We start from the raw sequence: 21,570 nt of genomic DNA, 5'->3' as shown, positions 1-21,570 counted from the left end.
ATATATTAAGGAAAAGATGCATCATTATAGAGAGAGTTGATGATGGAACAAACCACCATTCTCCAGGGTTATAAGTTCTAAGGACATATTTAGCCAAACAATCTACCGCCTTATTAAATACTCTAGGGACATACATACAAGACCAGTTGTTATGATTATTACACATCTTAACACACTTATTTAACAGAGGAGAAGATTGCCATTAGGGAAGCAAACCTTCATTTACAGATAAAACCACGTTCCTACAGTCAGACTCAAAGATTACTTTATTCCAGTTGTTTTATATTTCCCATTGCATAGCTTCTAGTAAGGCCCAACTTTCAGCCTAGTGAACATGATTTAATCTTTTAAGAACTCCTTTTCTTGCAATATAAGAGCATGTAGAGTTTCTTGTTAACATAGCAATACCAGCCAAATGAAAAGGCTTATGAAAAGAAACATCCACATTGATTTTTAAAGTGTCTGGTGGAGAAGGATTCCAATGATATACATGCTCTACAGAATGTCTAGTATGTGATGCATGAGTATTATTGACAATATCAGTGAGATACTTAAAAAGAGGCAGTAAAGCGGAGTTAGGGTTAACAGTTTCCTGCTGAAATTTAACCTTACACCTGTTTCTCCATATATGCCATGTAAATAAGGAATGTCTGAAGCAAAATTGATCATCGAATATGTTGGCCACAAAGCAATCCACACCTAAAGAGTAGAAAAAGGTTGAATATAATTAAAGTGTTGAGGTAGACAAGCTTTTCATATTGCATTAGCAAAGGGGAAGGAAAAAATAGGTGATTGATATCTTCTATTTGCTGAGTATTGCAGAGGACACAAATATTAGCATTTGCGGTTGTTATGTGCAAATTTGCTTTAACAGGAAGTGCATTATGTATAACCTTCCACATAAAGATCTGTAATTTGTAAGGAACTCTCGGTTTCTAGAATTTCAACTAAAAAGTAGTGTTTAAAGAAGTTGGCGTTGATGGAGAGTTAATAGAACATAAATTATGGTAAGTTGAAGCAGTAGAGCATTGGACAGATGAAGTAAGAGGCCAAATTAGTTTATCCTGATATTGCAGATTCAAAGGGATAGTTAAGATAGAGTGCACCTGATTTGGGGAGAGCAGCTGATAAGGAAGATCAACATTCCAGTGGGATATATGTGAATCAATTAGTTGAGAGATCCATTGAGTATCAAATGTATTGAGAGCATCCCAAGAACACAAAGTTGAGGTTTCACCTAGAATCCAATTATGCTTCCATATTTTTATTGTCATGCCATCACCAACTTGCCATTTACTGAATTTTTGAACAATATGAATACCATGTACAACACTTTGCCAAATACAGCTGGAGTTGTTAATATCAGGAGGAGGTTCATATTTAAGATCATGATAAGGAAAGTATTTATACTTTAAGAATTTCACATACGAATCATCTGGATTATGAATAATGTGTCATGCTAGTTTGGCTAACATAGGAGAGTTATAATGATGAAGTTGTTTTAAGCCTAAACCTCCTAATATTTTCGGCATATTTATCTTGGACCAAGAAATAAAGTGTCTATTCTTATGAGTAGATGAACTGTCCCACCAATAATTTCTCTTGATTTGATCCATACTATGTGTGATAGTGTCAGGTAACTTCAGAACTTGCATATGGTACATGCCCATTGTACTAAGAACATAATTTAGTTGAGTTGTCTTACCAGCCTGATTGATAATCTTACTGCTCCAACCTTGAAGTCTTGCAGACATGTGCTCCAAAATAGGATGACAATTTTTAGCTCTTGATCAATGCAGAAGTAAAGGTATACCTAGGTATTTTTCGCCAAGACCCATAATCTTCATATGCAAAATATTAGTAAAATGTTGCCGAAGAGAAGGGGAAACATTTTTACTAAAGAAGATATTGGATTTTTGGAGATTCACTACCTGACCAGAAGCCTTAGTAAATTGATCCAAAATATGTTGCAAATTTCTAAGATAAGGCGGAGAATCTTCAAGAAATAACAAACAATCCTACAAAGAAAAGATGCCTCAACTCTAGGTTGTTTTTCGCCACTTTGATTCCTTTTAAATTTCCTTGTAAAATTTGAGATTGAATAATTCTTGAAAAGGCTTCCATAATGATAAGAAATAAGTAGGGTGATAGTGGATCACCTTGACGAATTCCACGTGAAGGATTGAAAGAAGCAGATGGTCTCCCATTGACAAGAAGTGAAATACTTATTGTGGTAATACATTGTCAAACTAGTTGAATCCAGCCTTGATGAAATCCAAGCTGCAGAAAAATATCAAACAAGAAAGGCCATTCGAGTCTATCGAAGGCTTTAGACATGTCTAATTTGAGGCCTATAAAAGAAACTTCTCCTTTTAGTTTTTTCTTCATAGTATGAATGATCTCATGTGCAATAACATTGTTTTCAATATGTATGCCAGGTACATATGCACATTGTGTAAGTGAAATGAGGTTATTGAGTAATGATTTTAGTCTATTAGATAGGATTTTTGAAATAATCTTATAACCAACATTACATAAACTAATAGGTCGATACTCATTGGATGTTTGTGGATGTAATGTTTTAGGTATAAGAACTTGAAGAGTATAAACTTGTGAGTAAAGAAATGCTAAACCATTGATATTACCTCTTTACCTACAGTAGACCAGCATTGTTGATAAAAGATGATTGGAATCCATCTGGCCCCGGTGAATCCCATGGCTTGATTTGAAAAACAACTTTTTTTATTTCTTGTTCAGAAGGCATTTGGAGAAGTGCTTTGTTAACTGCATCTATAATACAATTATGAAACTGAGATAAAATAGAAGTATCAGCGGCTGGATTAGAAGTTGTTGAAATAGCTGAGAAGTGTTATAATAGAGTATTTTCAATCTCATCTCTAGAATCATGCCAAATACCAAAGGAATCCATAATTGCATCAATCTGATTTCTTTTCTTGTTGTAATTTGCAGTAGCATGAGAAAAAAGATGTATCTTGTCAACATCATGAACATGTGCTCTAGATTTTTTGCATGTAGAAATATTTCTGAATCGACAACCAATTCTCAAGATATCTAGTGAGATTAGTGATGATGGCATGACAAATGGGCATATTTAAGCTAGTAAAATGTTGTATCTCTTGATGAATTTCCTAAATTCTGGATTCCATATTACCAAAAGATTGTTTTTTCAAAGTTGAAGTCTTTGTTTAGTATACTTCAGTTTAGAAGTAAATTGATAAGAAGGGGAACCTAAAAAGTTTTGGGTCCAACCATCATTAATAGTGTCAGAACAAGAATCTTGAGAAAACCAGCATATGTGGAGACGAAAAGGGCTATTTCTTTGCCCAAAACCTCGACAAGTAGATAGTAAAATTGGTGAACGATCTGATGCAACAGGTGGAATATGCTGAAGTATAAGAATTCATCCAGAAAACATTAACTAAGACCCTGTCTAGCCTAATAGCAATATGAGCATTACCAGTTCCATGATTAGACCAAGTTGTAGGCGAACCTGAAAACCCTAAATCAATTAAACCTAACTGTTGGATAATAGGTATAACTAATATAGAGTGATGATGAGAAGAAGTATGTGAACTTTGTGTTTTTTAATTATTCATTGTGAAATTAAGATCTCCAATAAGAACCCATGGCAGATCTACATGAGGTTGCATATATAATAAATAACGCTATTGATCTTGATTTTCAAAAGAATCGTGAGTTCCATACATACAACTTAACAAAATATCAGGATTATGAGAATGAGTATGCAAAATGGCATGAATTTTATGTCTAGTAGTATCATAATCTCAAAGTCAATACGTAATTTCCATGCTAAAGAAATTCCACCAGACAAACCAAAAGAAGATGCATTCCAAAAGTTAGGATCTTTAAATTTTTGTAAATAAAAATGCATCTTAGACTCTGGAGTTTTAGTTTCTGATAAAAAATAAATATCAGGGTGTACTTATTGATACAAGAAAGCAGGATAAAATTAAAATACAATTGACAGCTAAAGTAAAAAGGATAGGCAATACCTGTTGATCTGCATCAATGAGATTTCGACTATAAAATCTAGTCCTTGCAGCAACATCTGAATCTGTTGGCTCAAAGTTAACATTGTCTTGAAGTGCCCCATTTTCGGGTTGATGACTTGTAGAATCTTTGGCAGTGACATTTTGATGATTACTTGTAGAAGCATGATTGCTAGTGGTTTCATGGTCTGTATCATCATCAGATAAAACAACATTGGTTATGTTACTGCTTCTTTTACGACGACTGAAAGTGCGACTAGCATTTCTATAATTAGAGCTTGCTGGAACCAAAGAAACCTGAGCATAAGACATAGACATGTCAGCTAGTGCAATTGAGGAGTCTGATTGAGAATGAGTAGTCGTAAAGTAGGAAATTTTCATTCCATCTAAGTTACCAAGATGAGCAGAAGTTGGTTCTTGTAAGAAAGATCTTCGCTGATGACCATGCTGCATAAACAAGCTAACCAATTCTTGAGGATTTCTTTTTGGTAAAATGACTGGTTCGAAAGCAGGACCAAAATTTCTCACAGTGCTTTCCATGTTAAGTTTCCGAATCTTCCTATATCCACAGAGTCTAGTGTTATGATCTGGAACTTTATACTCGTCACACAACTTATATGGCTGCTTCTCAAAATGAAACCCAACCCATCTTGCAACACCTGCAGCATTAGCAACATGAATTCCTTTTATCATTGGTGTTGTAACTTTCATCATAACTAAAGCTCTGAATTTGTTTGATTTAGAGGGATGGATATCATCAGGTTCTACAAAAATAATTTCTCCAATTATATTACCAAAGAGCTGAAGAGTTTCTGGATAATTAAATTCAGGGAGGAGATATTTAAACTCAAGCCAAAAAGGAGATGAATCAAAGTTTAGTTTTTGATAAGGATAATATGGGTGCCATTCTCTTAGGACAATCAAATATCCATCAAAGTTCCAAGCTCCTCCAAACAAGTTTGCATCTTTATCTTCAGTTGAACAAAATCGAATGGCAAAAATATTAGGTTCAAGAGATATCACCATAAGTTGCCATTGAATATCGCTTTTAAGATGAGGCCATATTTACTTTACTGCCTTTTCAACATTCTTCCATAACATCATACCAGGAGAAAACAGTTTACCTGCAAGACAAATCTTCCAATCCTTAATACCTTGAGATAGAGCTGTCATTGAGTGAATAACAACTCTAGCTTTATTATGATGATCTGCTAAGTTGATACCCTACATATGTTGAGAGATATGGTTGATATTATCGGATGTTTTAGGTTGTAGAAAAAATCATAGGGTCAGAAGATGAACATGTAATTGAAGAATAGGATCTGGTAAAGTATTTAAAGGATCATCAAAATAGGTTGGTGTAAAGATGAGAATAATAGCTAGGTGATAAGTATTCACAAATATTGGTAACAGAGAAGGTGAGTAATAAGAAAAGTGAATAGGTGTTGTAGGAATTGATGATACTTTGTGAATCCAGGAATTAAAGTTTGCAGGACCATTATTGAGATACCAGGTAGAAATTAGAGATATAAATCGTTTAATATGGGTGTTTTGGAAAACACCCCAAGTCGGTTTTTCCGCCATTATGGGAGGGGTAAACTTCATGAAATACTTTTGTATTTTCTATAGTTTTGGGTTTCTTGATGTTTTTAGTTCCAAAAATAAGGGGTATTTTTGCATCTTGAGGTTGAACATATAAGCTAGACAAGTCAGCTGATAGTAAGTTAATTCGAAGGTAGTGAAGCCTTACACAATAGCGAGAACTGTTGTCCGTCATTAGACTTTTCAAGTTTTATTTTCTTATGAAAAAAAAAATAAGTTCTATCAAGAAACTATTCATCGCAAGAGACTGGAAATGCTAAGATTACCGAGATTTTATCCCGATAAAAATTCCCCACTGAGATAAATAGCGGCCCTCACCTTAACCCTTTCCAATCCCAATGCAGAGTGGCGCTCCGGGAAACCACACGATCCCTTCTCAGGATATTTTCTCGGTAATTTTGTCGGTGGGTCTAGAATCACCCGCCAGAGATATTGTGAAAGGCATTCTTTACCTCGCTAAAACAATGACATAATCTATCTCAAATTTGACGCCACGGTACTGAATGTGCAGGATTACGCATTGTGGTGAAGTATTGGGCATTGTTTCTGGAGACCTTCACTTGCCGCTAGTTATCTTTACCTTAAGTTCCACTTATTTTGGTTAATAAGAGATGAAACCAACCCATGAACCCAAAAACTAACCGTTAGAGTAAGTGTTCCTCACTAACAAGTTTCAAAAACTTATTATTTCATACAACTGGTCAATTGCAGCATACAACCTACAGGAGTACCGTGCTTGCCTTTTCCAAATTCTAACCTGAAGCTTATCAGTATAGTATTGTTTTCCAATTCAAAAAAATTGCACGAACCATTTTGATAGTAAATCTTACCTGTGCAGTGGACTGTTAATGGTGCTAGTAGATCAATACGGTACTCGATAACATGAGTCTTGGAATGATGGACTTCTTTAGACTGGATCTAGATTTTATCCACATAAGATTCAGAAAAAAATATTATTTTTTTTTTGGAAGATTAAGAAAATTATTTTAAATTTATTAACATGTTTTTTCTTAAATTTTTATTATTGGATAAAGAGTAATATTACAAGAAACTAGTTGGAAGCCTAACAAACTAAGCATCAACAACATACCACATTAATTAAATAGGTTGCCGTGTTATATTACCAACGAGCCTCATGAGAAACCAGCCAATGGATCCGAAGAGGATAGGGGGAGTGATTATGTCGCAAAGGGGGAAGCTAACAATGCCTTCCATACAAATTCTGCAATATTGTGCCATCAGGGCCTCGAACCTAGGATCTTCTAGAGCACATCAAACCTTTTGCTAAACGGGAATGACCAGCTAAGCTAGCTAACTGTTATTTTTTCTTGTTTTATTCTTTATCATATTCCTAACACAATTATCCACTACTACAAACAAGTATATATTTTATTCTATTTTGGAAAAGAGAGTGGGTTAAAAAGATCCAGGCAGCTACACGAAAGCGAAAAGCAAAAAAAAAAAAAAAAAAAAAAAAAAAAAAAAAAAAGCCTAAAAACAAAGGAAAAAAGGAAAAAAGAGCCTCAGATATAGAAAAACCATGCATAGTGAAGTGGGCTCTTATTCTCTTTATCGATTCCCATACATGATGTCATATCCAATGAGGTCTGCCACTTGCATAAATAAGGATAATGTGAGAATACTCATCTTAAATGTAGAATTCCGCCAATCTAGTGGGACAAGCAAAATTCATTACCCAAATTCAAACACTGGTGCTCAAGTAGGATGGGTTGCAATATATTGAGGTTGCTACCATTTTTGATCGGGAGTTCAATATCTTAGCTGAGTTGTACATCTGTCTTGATATCGTATCATCGGGTTCGTCAAGCATCAAGAATCTATGGCGCTTCCTTGAGATAAATATGACAATACATATCCTTCGACTTTATATTAGTTAAAAAAATATTTAGAAAGTAACTAATAATATGATGTTTACTTTCAGCTTTAGTGGTGTATATATTCTGGTGGGGGTACTCTAAGCCTTTTAGAGGAAGCACAAAAAATATTTCCTTATTGTAATAAGGTATGAAGGTATGAACTGGCACAAAAAGGAAAAACACTGGAGAGGTAAATAATATGTATGTTCAGAACACAAACACATTATTAGGAACATATATAATATTAATTGGACGATGTATGAGGATTTTGAGGAGATAAACCATGAGGTTGCCCAGAGGATCAAAGAGTTTTCACTCCAGTTCTTGTGTGATACAACCCTGTCAGGGATCTTAATGTTTTTTAGTTTAGGGAAAGATGTGCTTGACAATTAGTTGATGCAATTGGAAAGCCAAACAAGGCTTGATCTATATCCACGGTCCTTGGATCATAATACATAATACATAATACATAAAACAAAAGACTAGAAAAGGTATGAGACGTTATTCACACGTTATGATGAAGACCAGTATGATAAATGGTTCAAATCGGCTGTAGAGCCGATAATTGTTCAAGAAGTTTTACATATCTATAGGATGGATTTTTTCACAATGGGTAGAGAATTACCGAAAATTCCTTGTCCATCACATTCACCACCATCGTTTCCATCTTTCACCACTTATTCTTCGACATGAGATTTTTCTTCATCAAGGCCTTCAAGAAGACCTTTTTTTGGGCTTGATTTTACAGAATTGAGATGGAAGCTAGACCCTTTTACTCTCGCTAGAGAGCATCATATACTCCCAATTGTGTCACAAGGTCTGGATCACCCGAATTCTTATATAGGAACATCGGCCAGTCATGAACAATTGTTAAAAAAGTTGAATCAAATAAAGTTAAGAGATATGAAAATTAGGTGTATCTACCAACAAGAGTCACGTAGGATGGGAGAGACCATGAACTTCAAATCTAATTTTTCAATCCATGCCGGAAGTCCATAATCCCAGCATATAGTGCTAGACTCACGAACCAACATTATACAAAACACAACCGTCCAGTGTAATTATCTTCATGTCGTCAAGCCACTCAACATATTCCTCAAGGTTATCAGGATTATCACACATCATTAGACTTCGAAGGCTCCCAAGCTCAAGGATTACATCAATGGTTTTGAAATCAAGGTGAAGAATCTGAAACTACAGGATCTCAAGCTTCAAGATCATATCAAGGATTTGGAAGTATGATATAGGGGGCTCGTATGCCATGAACTAGAATGGGGCTAAGTGGTTATAAATTATGCTTATGTTAACTACTTAATAAAGTTTGTAATTGAAATCGAGAGTAAGTCTATTTGTATGAACCATTATATTAACTAGAACTAATTTATTTAGAAAGCAAACTAATATTAAATTTAATTTTAAATGCAATTAACATTTATAACAATGTCTTGCTTGAGCAGCATGTGTACTTAACATCTCATATAGTTTATCAAAAACTTCTTAAGGATTACGTAACGAGCTTTTTAAGCAACATTTTTTTTCCATCTTCGCAATTCCTCTCGAGTTCGCAATACAACTTCAGTATTGGTTTTACCCTAAGTCGATGTCGATTGACAACACGAACTAAAACTATAAATTCTGTAATTTGTTTTCTTATAGTTCCAAATTGACAGAGAATCTATCTACATTACGGTTATTCTGGTCACGGTGTCAGTGCAGAAGTTTTCATAAATCCTCCCCCAATAACTCACACTCACTAAACAATTTTGCCGTCTTTCTACATCCTTATCCAGATAATATACTACAAAATGTAAAGATATATCTTAATGTACGGTAAACTCCGCAAAATTAATAGTTGAGTCGTTGTTCGAAAATTATTGGTGTAATAGGTGGAGAAGTTATGATGTCGGAAATGAAAAAGATGAGATCATAATCGTTGGATGGACCTGCCGTTATCGGCTCAATATGAGATGATGGGAGTCTCAAGCAGAGCCGAGGCTCAACCTTCCCTTCAAGTTGATTTAATTGTCTCAAGTTGAGTCGATCGATGGACAAAGCCTTTATCCATTCTGTTTGCTTGTTTGCTAATCCCACTGTAGGGTGGAAATGGACAACTCAACCCATTTTGCCACCCCCTCTGGGCCCAAATTCCCAAGGCCAATATCTATAGCAGCACTTTAGCCTCGTTTCCACTGAGTCGCTCCCTCCACTAAACTGACAGTCTAAAGAGTAAAGACTCTAAACCCTCTCGAACATTCACAAATCTCAAACATCATGTTCTAGAAATTCCCTTCATTTCCCTCCATTTGAACTATGCAGAATTAGGGTTCGATTCTGATGTTATCACCGATAAAATTTTGTGTTTCCTTAGTTCTTGATGATTACTTGGTTCATGTTTGTCATTCTTCAACAGGTGAGATCACATTCTAACTTTGAAATGTATTCGTTAAGCAGAATAGCTGTTAATGGAGTTGTATCTCCATTTCCTAACCACAGAGTGACCTTAAAACCTTTTTCAAATGTGATTAACTTAAGAAATTTCAACAGATTGCCTATGCAGAAACTGAAGATGTCAAGTTCTTTAAATCCTAATTTTGTTAAACAGAATTACATTTCTTTGATCCCTAACTTTGTTAAGAAGAATTCTAGTACTTTGATTACAGAATTGGTTAAACGGTTTTCATCTTTAGTGATGAAAATTATGACAGTCTATGTTCTTTTTAGAGTAGCTATAAAACTGTTAGAGAAATGTATTTTTGAAACGGTAGTGCGATCAAAATTTAGAGTTGGTGATCACATTACAACTGCTGTTGATGATGAAGAAGTTGGGGGCTTTGTTGAGTTAATAGGATGGTTTAGTACTACAATTAGAATGGATAATGGGAACCTATTTGACATCTCAAATGGAAAATTTGGTTCACTCGACATTTTGAGGCGGGCTGTTTCTTGGAAATACGACAAAGATTTTGAGATTGATAGTATATATGTCTTTTGGAATCCTATCAAAGAAGAGGACAAAGGGTTGGAGCTGGGAAATATTTTACGAAAGGTCTATCTCACTCTAAAAACAATACTGGTGAGTATTTTAGAATCGATCTTTTTTTTAATAGATGATTCAATTACATGATTTATTTGTTTTCTTGAAAACATCTGTGTTCTGCCGTATCACTGCTAAACCTGAAGATTATTCTTGTTCTAATGATAATTGGAAGAGGATATGTTTTTCTATCATTTTCGATGAATATGATTTATTTAGTGTGTATTAATATGAATGGTTTTTATATCGTTATTCCCCTGGCATATTGGATTTAAGGTTAGTGTTTTTCATTTTAAGAGTTTTGTGTTTGCACTGATAAATTGGCTTAGTAATGGTTACTTTTAGATTCCTAACTACTATTTTGCGGCAGACATTTTATTGAGCAGTTGGTTGTCATGCGTTGCGTTTTTGGGTGGTGGCTAGGGGGTTCGTGAATGAAATAATGCCATATAAAACTAGCTTGACTACTGACCATTATAAAAAAATTACCTATCTTTCTCATAATTTGATATTGGCAGTAGACATTATTGGTTGGGGTTATTTACCAAACTTCCAAAAAACTCAAGGTACATGCAATATTACATTATAAGAGGGTGATGTGTAAACATGTCTTCTGATTGTAGTTTATGTTCTTCTGTGGCATGTAGAGAACTTTATGATAATCTCTTTTCTAGTACTAGTTTCAATGTTCTAATATTTAAACATGATCGAGATTCAGAAACCGATGACATCCTACTTCTTTGTTAGTCTGAGAGATTCTGCTTTCAATACTGTGAAAGGCTGTCTCCCAGAAAATAAGGCTTTGGAATGGTTGGTTTGTTTCAAATATTTTTCATGTCCATAACATCTTTTACTAACCAAATGTGCTCTACCAGATAGCCTATGTTATTTCCTGATGCTTATGTTGGTGCCATGAAGTTTTTGTGGGACAATCACCATGTATTATTTGGTGCTGCCGATGTCTTTCATTCCTCCTCTCAGTTAAGCTCTTTGTTGCTGCTTGTTTTTTTTAGGACGCCATGTTTTTAAAGCTTGTTAAGGTTATTGGTGCCACTAAAAACTTCCACTGTAGATTCAATAAGCTCGACTGAGTCTTCCCTTGTCAAGGTTACTTGTGCTACTGAAGCTTCCACTTGAGGTTTGAGCTCGACAGATTCTGCGGTCTGCGAGATTACTATTACTGTTACGCTTTCACTGTGAATTCAGTGAGCTCGACGGATTTTTCTTGAACGCTTATCTTGATCAGAAGTTCAAGGTTTTTGATGTTACATACTGTATATATCTAGTTTTCGGTTTCGTTCAAATCTTGAGAATGGAATCAATCAATCAATAGGTAGATGTTAATAGCTATAGGTTTACTTAATGGGAAAGAAATGGCTAGTCATACACAGTTCTAACTACGAAGGGATGCCCTGGACCTGGTTACACGTTTTGCAGAAGGATTCTGAAAGCTCTTGCAAGACAGATGCTAGATTGAAGGATATCAAGTACTTAACTAGTTTAATTTGTAATTTTCTATTTCTGACAAGGCTTTGTAATATTAATGCACATTCACTTGGTGTTTTAGACAGCACCCCTAGTCTGGCTTTCCACCACTCTGGGAGGGTAAACTTTATGAAATGCTTTTTCTTTTTTTATCTTGGTTTCTTGATATTTTTTGCGTAGATGATTTAAATGGTTGGTTTCTTGGCTCATCCGGTTCAAGTCAATTTGAAGGTAGCGAGCCCTTCACACAACAACGAGATACTGTGGTTCAGTACTTCAGTCATTATTTTCAAGTTTTTTTTTTTTTGATCAGCAAAAATAGATAATTATATTGATAAGTAATAAAGAATAATACAATTGAGAACACAAACACCACAAACAAATGAACAATCCTCAGTGAAATCCATTACAAGCACTCAACTCTTCACTCTCTTACTAGTTCCTCCCATCTAAGAGCAAGGTCTTCAAAGTGTACTCCATCTAACACTCCCGTTGGCTGAGCCCAGTATAGAATATCGGCTTTGATTTCCAGAATGAGATTATATACAAGGATTTCCTTATCATTAAAAGTTCTTTGGTTCCTCTCCTTCCAAATTCCCCAACAAATAGCAAATGGAAGCACGTTCCATATAAAATTTCCTTTTCTTGTGAAGACTCTAGTTTTTGTTTCAAGAAATACCATGCTAATATCTCTTCCCTGAACCCAATCCACTCCGAATGCTTTGTAGAAATATCTCCACACTTCGGTTGCCTCAGTACAATGCAAGAATAAATGATTAATAGATTCTTCCTCCATTTTACACATGTTGCATCTATTTACCAAGCATCGACCTCTCTTTTTAAGTACATCCTGGGTAAGAATGGAATTGTGGTGTACCAACCAAGTGAAAAAAGTAACTTTAGATGGTACCTTACTATTCCAAACAGCCCTATGAGGAAACACTGTATTTTCTTTATGAGCCAATACTTTGTAGCAAGATCGAACAGTGAAAGTCCCATCTTTCGTGTGTTTCCAAACCCTTGTATCCTCATTTTCACTGATAACTATTGTTTCCAAAAGAGTTGTGAGTCTCACTGCTTCCTGAATCTCCTCATCAGTAAGTCTTCTTCTTAAGTCTAAATTCCAACTGATGTTGCCGTCAGTTATAGAATAGAACTTATCAATGTTGTGGTCTTTTTTCCTTGATACTCTGAACAGGTTGGGAAATTCTATCTGAAGCTTGAGATCGCCGATCCACTGATCTGTCCAGAATAGAGTCCTATTTCCCTTGCCAATGCAATATCTGATCCCCTCCATGAATTTTTGCAATCGCATGTTGACACCTTTCCAAACCGAACTACCATATGATGATCTAATATTCCTTATATCCCATTTATTCTTCGTAAGCCCATACTTCTCTTTAGTAAGGACTCTCCACAATGATTCTTCTTCATTCGTAAACCTCCAGCACCATTTGCACAATAACGCATCATTCATAACCCGCAACTGTCTAATGCCAAGCCCACCATATTCTTTTTCCATACACACCTTTTCAAAAGAAACTAAAGCATATTTCTTCTTGTTGTTTGTGTCACTACCCCATAGAAAGTTCCGCATGATCTTGTTAAGTTTTTTCTCGACTGACGCCGGCATCGAATAAACTGACATGAGGTATATGACAAGTGTGCTTAAGACACTTTTGATTAAAACCAATCTTCCACCATAAGATAAAAGACTCCCTTGCCAAGACTGTAGTTTCTTCTCCATATGCTCTATAACCGAGTCCCAAATATTCTTGTGTCTATACTGGGCACCTGTTGGCATTCCAAGATACATAACAGGTAACTCCTGGAAAATGCAACCAAGACCAGTCTCAACAATGTCGTCCGAGTTTGTATTTCCAAACTTGATTGCCGAACTCTTCATTGGATTGATACTAAGTCCCGAACTGATTTCAAAGCAAATAAGAAGAGCTCGAATGTTAAGAATCTGTTCAGCATCATCACTAGAGAAGAAGATTGTATCGTCTGCAAACAAAAGGTGTGACAGTTGTGTTCCATTTGGCTTGACTTTGAAACCTTTGTATACCCCAGTAACTTCCATTTTTTGTACCATCTTGCATAGTCCCTCCATAACCATAGTGAAAAGGAAAGGGGATAGAGGGTCACCCTGTCGCAACCCTCTAGTACTCTTGAATTGATTCCCAGGCGTCCCATTGAGGAGAATAGAGAAGTGTGCAGTCGATACTAGAGTCTTGATCCACCTTCTCCATTTCTGACCCATTCCCATTTTGCTCATGATAATGTCTAAATATTCCCAGTTTACTTTGTCATATGCCTTCTCTATATCCAATTTGAACATCCACCCATTCGAGCCCTCCCTCAGCTTAGAATCAATGCATTCATTTGCCAATAATATACTATCTATAATTTGTCTGTTTTGCACAAATGCATTTTGTGTATTCGATATAACATGGGGAAGTACCTTTTTAAGCCTTGTAGAGAGAACGTGCGAGATAATCTTGTAGCAAGTATTGATCAAGCTTATCGGCCTATAGTCGGTCACCAGCTCCACATTATCTCTTTTCGGAATGAGAGTGATAAAAGTATTATTTGTTCTCCAATCTAAGAAACCATTAATGTCGAAGTAGTGAACCATGCTCATGAAGTCCTCTTTTATAATATCCCAGAAATGCGTGTAGAACTCAATAGGAAAGCCGTCAGGTCCCGGTGCTCTGTTAGATTCCATCTGTTTAATAGACAATACAACTTCTGTTTCTGTAATTTGAGTTTCCATTTCCTCCCTTTGCACTTCACTAATTCTTTCAAATTGTATATCTTCCATGAAAGGTCTACTCACCTCCTCTTCTGTGTACAAATCAGAATAAAACTCTTGTAGTTTCTCCCCAATAAAACTCCGATCTTCAGTTAAGTCTCCATCAATCCTCAGACAAGAGATGTTGTTGGCCCGTATCCTCCCATTTACAATTCTGTGAAAGAAGCCAGTGTTCTTATCCCCATCTGCAATCCACTGTCCTTTTCTCTTGTTTTGGATCCTTTTGTGCTCCAAATTAGCCCATTTGATGTAGTCTTTTTTGAGATTAATCCTTTGTATACGGTCTTGGATGGTGGCTGTCCCTTCCTCGTCAACAAAGTCTACCTCCTGGATTTGGTCTAGAATTTCATCCATCTTCTTGCCTACTTTACCAAAACTATCTTTATTCCAGACTTTAAGATATTCCTTGACTGCCATCAGTTTCTTGCAAAAGACATAACCAGGATTCCCACTGAAAGTTAAATCCCCCCACCATCCTTGCATCTTATCTTTCAGGTCGTCACTTTCTAACCAAATAATCTCCAGTTTAAAAGGCCTTGCACCTGAATACATCATAGTTGTCGACAACATTAATGGAGTATGATCTGACACAGGCCTCGGCTTTGCACTCTGAATAGTATCCGAAAACATGGCTTCCCACAATGGATTTAGCAAGAATCTATCAATTCTACTACAATATGGGTTTTCTTGAAAGTTAGACCAAGTGTACTTAGCACCACTAAGGGGCAAATCCACCAGATCATGTTGGAGATGAAACTTATGAAATCTCTCATAGCCCTGCTGACTCCTCGAACTCTATTTCTATCTGCTATCGATTTTGTAACGTTCCAGTCCCCTCCTAAGAATCCAGGAATACCCCATATCCCCATGACCTCTCCTAGTTCCCTCCATAATGTTCTCCTATCCTTCCTGTCATTTGGTGCATATATATTTGATATGTAGAACTCTAATTGTGTCGTCTTCGACTTGAACATACAAGATAAAGAATGAATTCCATCCAGTTTGTCGATGAGTTCAATTTTATCCTTCCTCCATAATATACTAATCCCCCCCTTGGTTCCCCTAGAAGGTATGTAACAATAATCTACATTGGGGTGGCACCAAACCTCTCTTCTGTGTTGAACAGAAAAAACTTGGAGTTTTGTTTCTTGAAGTAATACTACATCAGGATTCCATTTCAAAAGTACTGAGTTGATGGCTATTCTTTTATCTTTGTCTCCTAGTCCCCGTATATTCCACGAAATTGTTTTCTCTATCATCGGAACCAATCTGCCTTTGCCCTTTTTCTCCTGTCCTCCTTCGAGCCTGTAGGAATTGTGCGCGCGTAGAAAGCTGTGAATTCTACATTTTTCTCGGTTGAGACGACTCAGTCCTTCACTAATTATACTTGGGCTCTCGACTGCAAACTCTATATCTTCACTCTCATCTTCACTTACTTCCGTCTTCTCCCCTTCACTGCTGTCTTCTAGGTCCTGTGACTCTACATTAGGTGCTTCCAACATTTGTTGAACTCCAATAAGAGCGTCATCTGTTATTCCACATGAAACAGTCTTTTTAGCTTTTAGTATTCTAGATTTTCCCCTCTCCATAGCGACTACTAACGATCCCATGATACTCTCCTCTACCATGCTCTCCATCCCCCTGAGGGGTAAACCCATAAGAACCCCCACATTTGTGACTGCCTGTCGTAACTTTTCTTTCTCAGTCTTCAATTGGTCTTCCTTCCCCTTCTGCACTGCTTGTTGGTCTGAGTTCTGTTCTTCTTCGTCATTTGTGTCTGTCAATATTCCAACTTCTATGATGCCATGATTTTCCTCGACTTCTCCTGACGACCAGTACTGTTCTTCAAAAGGTTGATCTTCAAATTCCGTTACAATTGGATTCTTAGTGTTGATGGGAATTGCTTCACAAACTTCAAAAGGTTTGGTGAGAAGAGCTATTTGATTGAACTGTGGGTTATCGCTACCCACAACTTCATTATGATCTTTCTCACACTCTTCATCCTTCTCACTATGACTCTTCTTTTTTTCTCCATTACTCAAAACCTCGACAGCATCTGTATAATATTCCAACCGCGATTGCTGGATTGATTGTGCATCGATGGAATCTTGTATGTTGTGGATGAGATTTGATTGTCCCTCTTTATCAGAACAATCCTTAAATTCTCCATCCCTCAATGGCTGATTGACCGACAATTTAGGTAGAGAATAGGTGGGAACCGAAAACTTAGAACACTGAGATGGCATCGGGTTGGTATTACATGTTCCAGTAGTTGGACCCAGAAGTTCCCCCTGCCTAAACTGATCCATCAAAGGGCTAATCACCTTGTACGAGTAACTAGGTCCCGGCTCAGAAGTATGTTGCACCATGCCAAGTTGGGTTTGTTCTTCTTCTAACACCGGGCCCTTGTCTTCCTTTTGTGTTGTCTGAACTTGCATTTTTCCTGTCAAAATTTCTCTGCGATCAGTAACAATAACCCAATGCTGCTTTAACCCCTTTGAAATATTTGCCACCACGTTAACTGCTGTAGCATTCACGTTTTGTGTGGTTGTATTGCTGCCCACATCTCCATCTTCCATTATTTTAATACTTTCCCTGTTCTTGTTTCTCTTTCTCCATTTATATCTCTTTTTCCTGTCCTTTTTCTTCTCATAATACACATCTGACCGAGTCCTTTTCTTTATCTGATCCTTCTTGCTTTTTTCTATATTTCCTTGAGTAATCACATCACCTTGTCCTTTTCCAACTGTTTGACTAGGCTGAATGCTCTTTCGTCTGTCAATCTCATCCTTACCCATGCGTAACGTACTATAGGCCCCTTGTTTATTCAAAACATCTTCATTTTCAATTATTACTCTGAGCTTATCTTCCCCAATACCAGAGCGGTATACCGGCTTCAAGTCAAGCACTGTAATACCCACCGTGAAAATCAAACCCTCCTCATTCAATGGCACTGTATGTGGCAAATCATTGATACTGTTCTTGCAATTAATAAGAACCTTAATTCCTCCAAGTTCATTAAAGTCAATCTCAATGATTGACACATATTTACTGAGAATTACTCCCACTGTATTTTTGGACCATAAATGAAAGGGTACTCCAAGCAGAGATATCCACACCTTTTTGCCATTAATGGAGGAATTGATAGCATTAACTGATGGCCACCAACGAGAGAACCTGATTTCACCACTTAAGAAAGCAATGAATTTTTGATTTATCAACATGTCATGATCTTTAACTGATTTAATGAACAATACCCCCATATTCTCTGAGAATGTACTGATTTTTATGTGTTCTTGAATAAGGAAAGTCGCCTGAATACGATCTTCAACCATCCTCCAATCCACTGGTTTTGTATCCACAGTACAAATAATAACTTCATCCCAATGATCAAAAGATCTCTCTCTCCCTTCGAACGAGATTTTTGGACCTTGTTTTGTTGCAACTGTTAAATATGAAATATTTCCACCTACTCCTTTGATTTTGATATTCCCTTCATGAAGATTCTGTCTCTGCATCTCTGGCCATCCAGTATTAAGTTTCAGTGATTCAATTTTGTTATTTGCCGCTCCTCGACGATGAAAATCCTCATGTTTGTTAATACCAATTTGCATTAGACTTATGAAATTTCTCCATCCTTCCTGTTTATGACCTTCTGGAATCACCAGATGATGTATCTTTTCACCGCTATTACCTGTAAACCAATCAACAGCAATGTACTTCCCTCTGCTATTACTTCTCTCAATCAATAGTAGAGCAGATCCATGTCCTAAAGGCAATCTCCATTGATACGGCATGATAGTGCTATTACCTCTAGATTTTGCTGCCATGATTGTATTGACCAGCCAAACCGCTCCCTCAAAAGAAATGATACAAGAATTTGTATACCCATTTGATCTTTCTATAATGGTTACTTTGGGTTGAAACTCTTTCCAGAACATACATACTTCAAAAGTCTTATCACCCACTTGTGCATAAGAAGTTGTCATAATCCTCTGATTCAGATTATATCGCTTTGATTTGTTTTTCTTGTAGATGTTCAAGAACAGCCTCTCAATTGGAGTAAAAGGTTAAAGATATTAGAGGGGATTGCTAAGGCCTTAGAGTTTTTGCATTCAGATGATATAATATTTAGAGATCTGAAACCCTCTAACATTCTAATATTTTGCGTTCACAGTAGCGTATTGGCTTTTTCCATTATTATTTTCAAGTTTTCCTGTAAAAAGAGAGATAATTATTCATCGCGAGACTGGAAAATAACATTTTTTCACCTCGTCTTTTAACTGTTCAGTATTGAGTGTTATAGAATTAATGTGAGGGTGTACTACCAGCTGGGGCATTTCAGAGTGGTCAATTTTGACCTCCATAACCGCAATACTCCAGGAGACATTTGTTTAGCTCGTTTGAAGAGGACTTGAAGAACATTTTTGATGAAAAAAAAGGAAAACAGGACGCAAGGATCATGTAAAACTGTTTTTGTTTTGGTTATTGTCTCCTTGAGGCTTAACCCATCTATCTTTGCGGGGAAAAAAGAAAGACAGGTTCATCTTAATTCTTGATAAACCCATGACCAAATCTAGCACTTAAAGGAATCACCTCATCAACATCAGTGAACTTTTTGCACCACTGCAACATCCGGGTTACCACTTTGTTGGACGAAACCAAGCAACTGAACGAAAGGTAATCCAAGCCCAAATATGGCCTACAGGAGAAAGACTACTCTGCTTGCCTTTCCCAAAAAGAAAAACAACAATAAGGAAGACTTTATGGGGGGACCGAGATTTTGCTGACCAACGTTTAAAATGGTACAAAATACATAAGTAGAAAAAGAAGAAAGAAATCTAACTCCAAATTCATAAGGATATGTATTTTCCAACAATTTGAGTCCAAATCTGTCATTGACTATCTCTTCCATAGTTTAATTAGTCTTTTCCATCCCATTTGAAAAATGATCAACACAAATTTGTCCTAATTCATTACTAATCAAGTAGCAAATGACACAAAACGTAACCTGAAATTAATACTTGAATTTATTAAAAGCATCACAGCTTAATTATTCATTACAATTACATTGCACCAGAACGCTACTTTACAAGACTTTCTCATGTTTCGTAGACACGCTGTGAATGACAATAAAAAAGGCCATAAAGATGGGAATAATACTAGTAGTAGTAAGCAGTACCTCTAATTAACAAGTCTTGACATGGTTAGACTTGAAAAAAATGACACAGTTAACGGTTTCAGCTTCATATATATAACTCGCCTTAATACAGGTTTCTAACTTTCATGCATCAACCAAAAATCCCTAATTATGACGCTAAACATATACCAATAGATATGGTAAAAATATGGTAGGATTGTACGCAGTTAAAGTAGTAAGTTGGCATAAGTAGGTGTCATCCAATTGTCTAACCAAGGGCTACGTATCTGAGTAAAGAAAGGATCTTGCATCCAATCCAAGTTGTTGCTAATTTTACCAGGCAATTGAAGCTGGGGCAAGAATTTATCGTTCACGAGGGTTAGTGATGGTTTAGACATTGAAGCAGCACATGTTTCAGCTTCTTTGTTGACCAATATTACTTCTTGAACACCCTCAACATGTTCCTCCTTGATCAACTCTTGTTCTTGTTCTTGTTCCTGTTCCTGTTCTTGCTCTTGTTCATGATCGTGTTGTTGGTCTTGGTCTTCTTCATTACTAACACCCTTACAAAATATATTGATTTCAGACTCCATTAATGATGCAGACATATATGAGTCTTGTGGTGACGATGTGGATGATTTAAACATCTCTTCTTCCTCCATGGCAGCCCTCTGTTCCATCTCTTCTTCCTCCATGGCTGCCCTTTGTTCCAGTACTTTCAAAGACGTAGCTTTTCTGTAAATCTTACATAACACTATATCTTCCTGAAATAACAAGAACAGATTAATTAGCTAAACATACTGTATAAAATTTCAAGCTTAGTTAATGAAATGAATATTATTTGGTCTAGTTGTGGCTAACCTTGGAAGAAGAACAATTTTGGGGCGTCAGTCTATATTCATTCATGACCCAATCAGTTTTAGATCCCCTTGGTGCTCTGCCGTTGTAGAAAACAAGAGTCTTCCTTAATCCCAAAATCTTTTTCGGATCCGTTAAGCACCGTATGGTACGGTCAGAACCAGTTGCCTTCCAAAATCCATTCAGTGTCGTTCGATTTGGCCTACCGGCACCTGAAGGACCTTGCTTTCTGTCTCTAGGAACATAGAAGTACCATTCTCTTTCTCCAATTTTAGCCAACCCTGTTAATATTAAGCACAAATCACAAAATTAATCCCGCAATCTAAACATAGTGATTAGAAATAGATATTGGAAATTCAAAGTGAAAAAGGGAGATGTATACCAGGTAATTCCCAAGGATCATGACGATAAATGTTGAGGAAACCAATGATGTCGAAATGAAGCTTATGACCAAAGACAACTTTTTTCAGGTAGAAATTGAGGAGTTCTTCCTCTGTGGGATGGAACCTGAAACCTGGAAGATCTAAGTCTGCCATTAATGCTTCTGTCTAAATGCTTACAGTTTATGGTTGGCTACAAAAGGTGTAGTTTGGCACTTTGGTTTTGCAAGTTGGTTGGCTTGTTGATCTCACCACATCTGCATTTATTTATACGAGTGTATTAGTGTGTACGGATTAAAGAGAGGTGGGAGGGAGGGGCCTAGGGAGGACGGAGGAGTAAGGAGTGTG

General features: G+C 36.6%; 1 protein-coding gene across 1 annotated transcript; it reads right to left on the bottom strand.

The window, feature by feature from the left end:
* Positions 1–19,851: 19,851 nt before the first annotated feature.
* On the bottom strand, positions 19,852–21,465 carry LOC113292400 (NAC domain-containing protein 22-like). Its single transcript, XM_026541446.1, has 3 exons — positions 21,225–21,465; positions 20,846–21,123; positions 19,852–20,748 (listed from the first exon to the last, which is right to left on the bottom strand). Exons 1-3 carry the CDS (start codon positions 21,376–21,378, stop codon positions 20,212–20,214), a joined length of 969 nt encoding a protein of 322 aa, XP_026397231.1. The 5' UTR covers positions 21,379–21,465; the 3' UTR covers positions 19,852–20,211.
* Between the last annotated feature and the right edge of the window lie 105 nt (positions 21,466–21,570).

This window comes from Papaver somniferum, chromosome 1, assembly GCF_003573695.1.
Source record: "Papaver somniferum cultivar HN1 chromosome 1, ASM357369v1, whole genome shotgun sequence".
Taxonomy (NCBI): domain Eukaryota; kingdom Viridiplantae; phylum Streptophyta; class Magnoliopsida; order Ranunculales; family Papaveraceae; genus Papaver; species Papaver somniferum.
Note: the sequence above shows the minus strand (reverse complement) of the source record. Positions and strands in the feature narration are given on the sequence as shown.

What these genes read in the sequence shown, in the direction of transcription:
- LOC113292400 (XM_026541446.1), bottom strand. Translation starts at nt 21,378, where the DNA reads ATGGCAGACTTAGATCTTCCAGGTTTCAGGTTCCATCCCACAGAGGAA. An exon ending in TGATCCTTGGGAATTACCTG is followed by an intron (nt 21,124 to 21,224) that starts GTATACATCTCC and finishes TAATATTAACAG; the next exon opens with GGTTGGCTAAAATTGGAGAA. An exon ending in AAAATTGTTCTTCTTCCAAG is followed by an intron (nt 20,749 to 20,845) that starts GTTAGCCACAAC and finishes TTGTTATTTCAG; the next exon opens with GAAGATATAGTGTTATGTAA.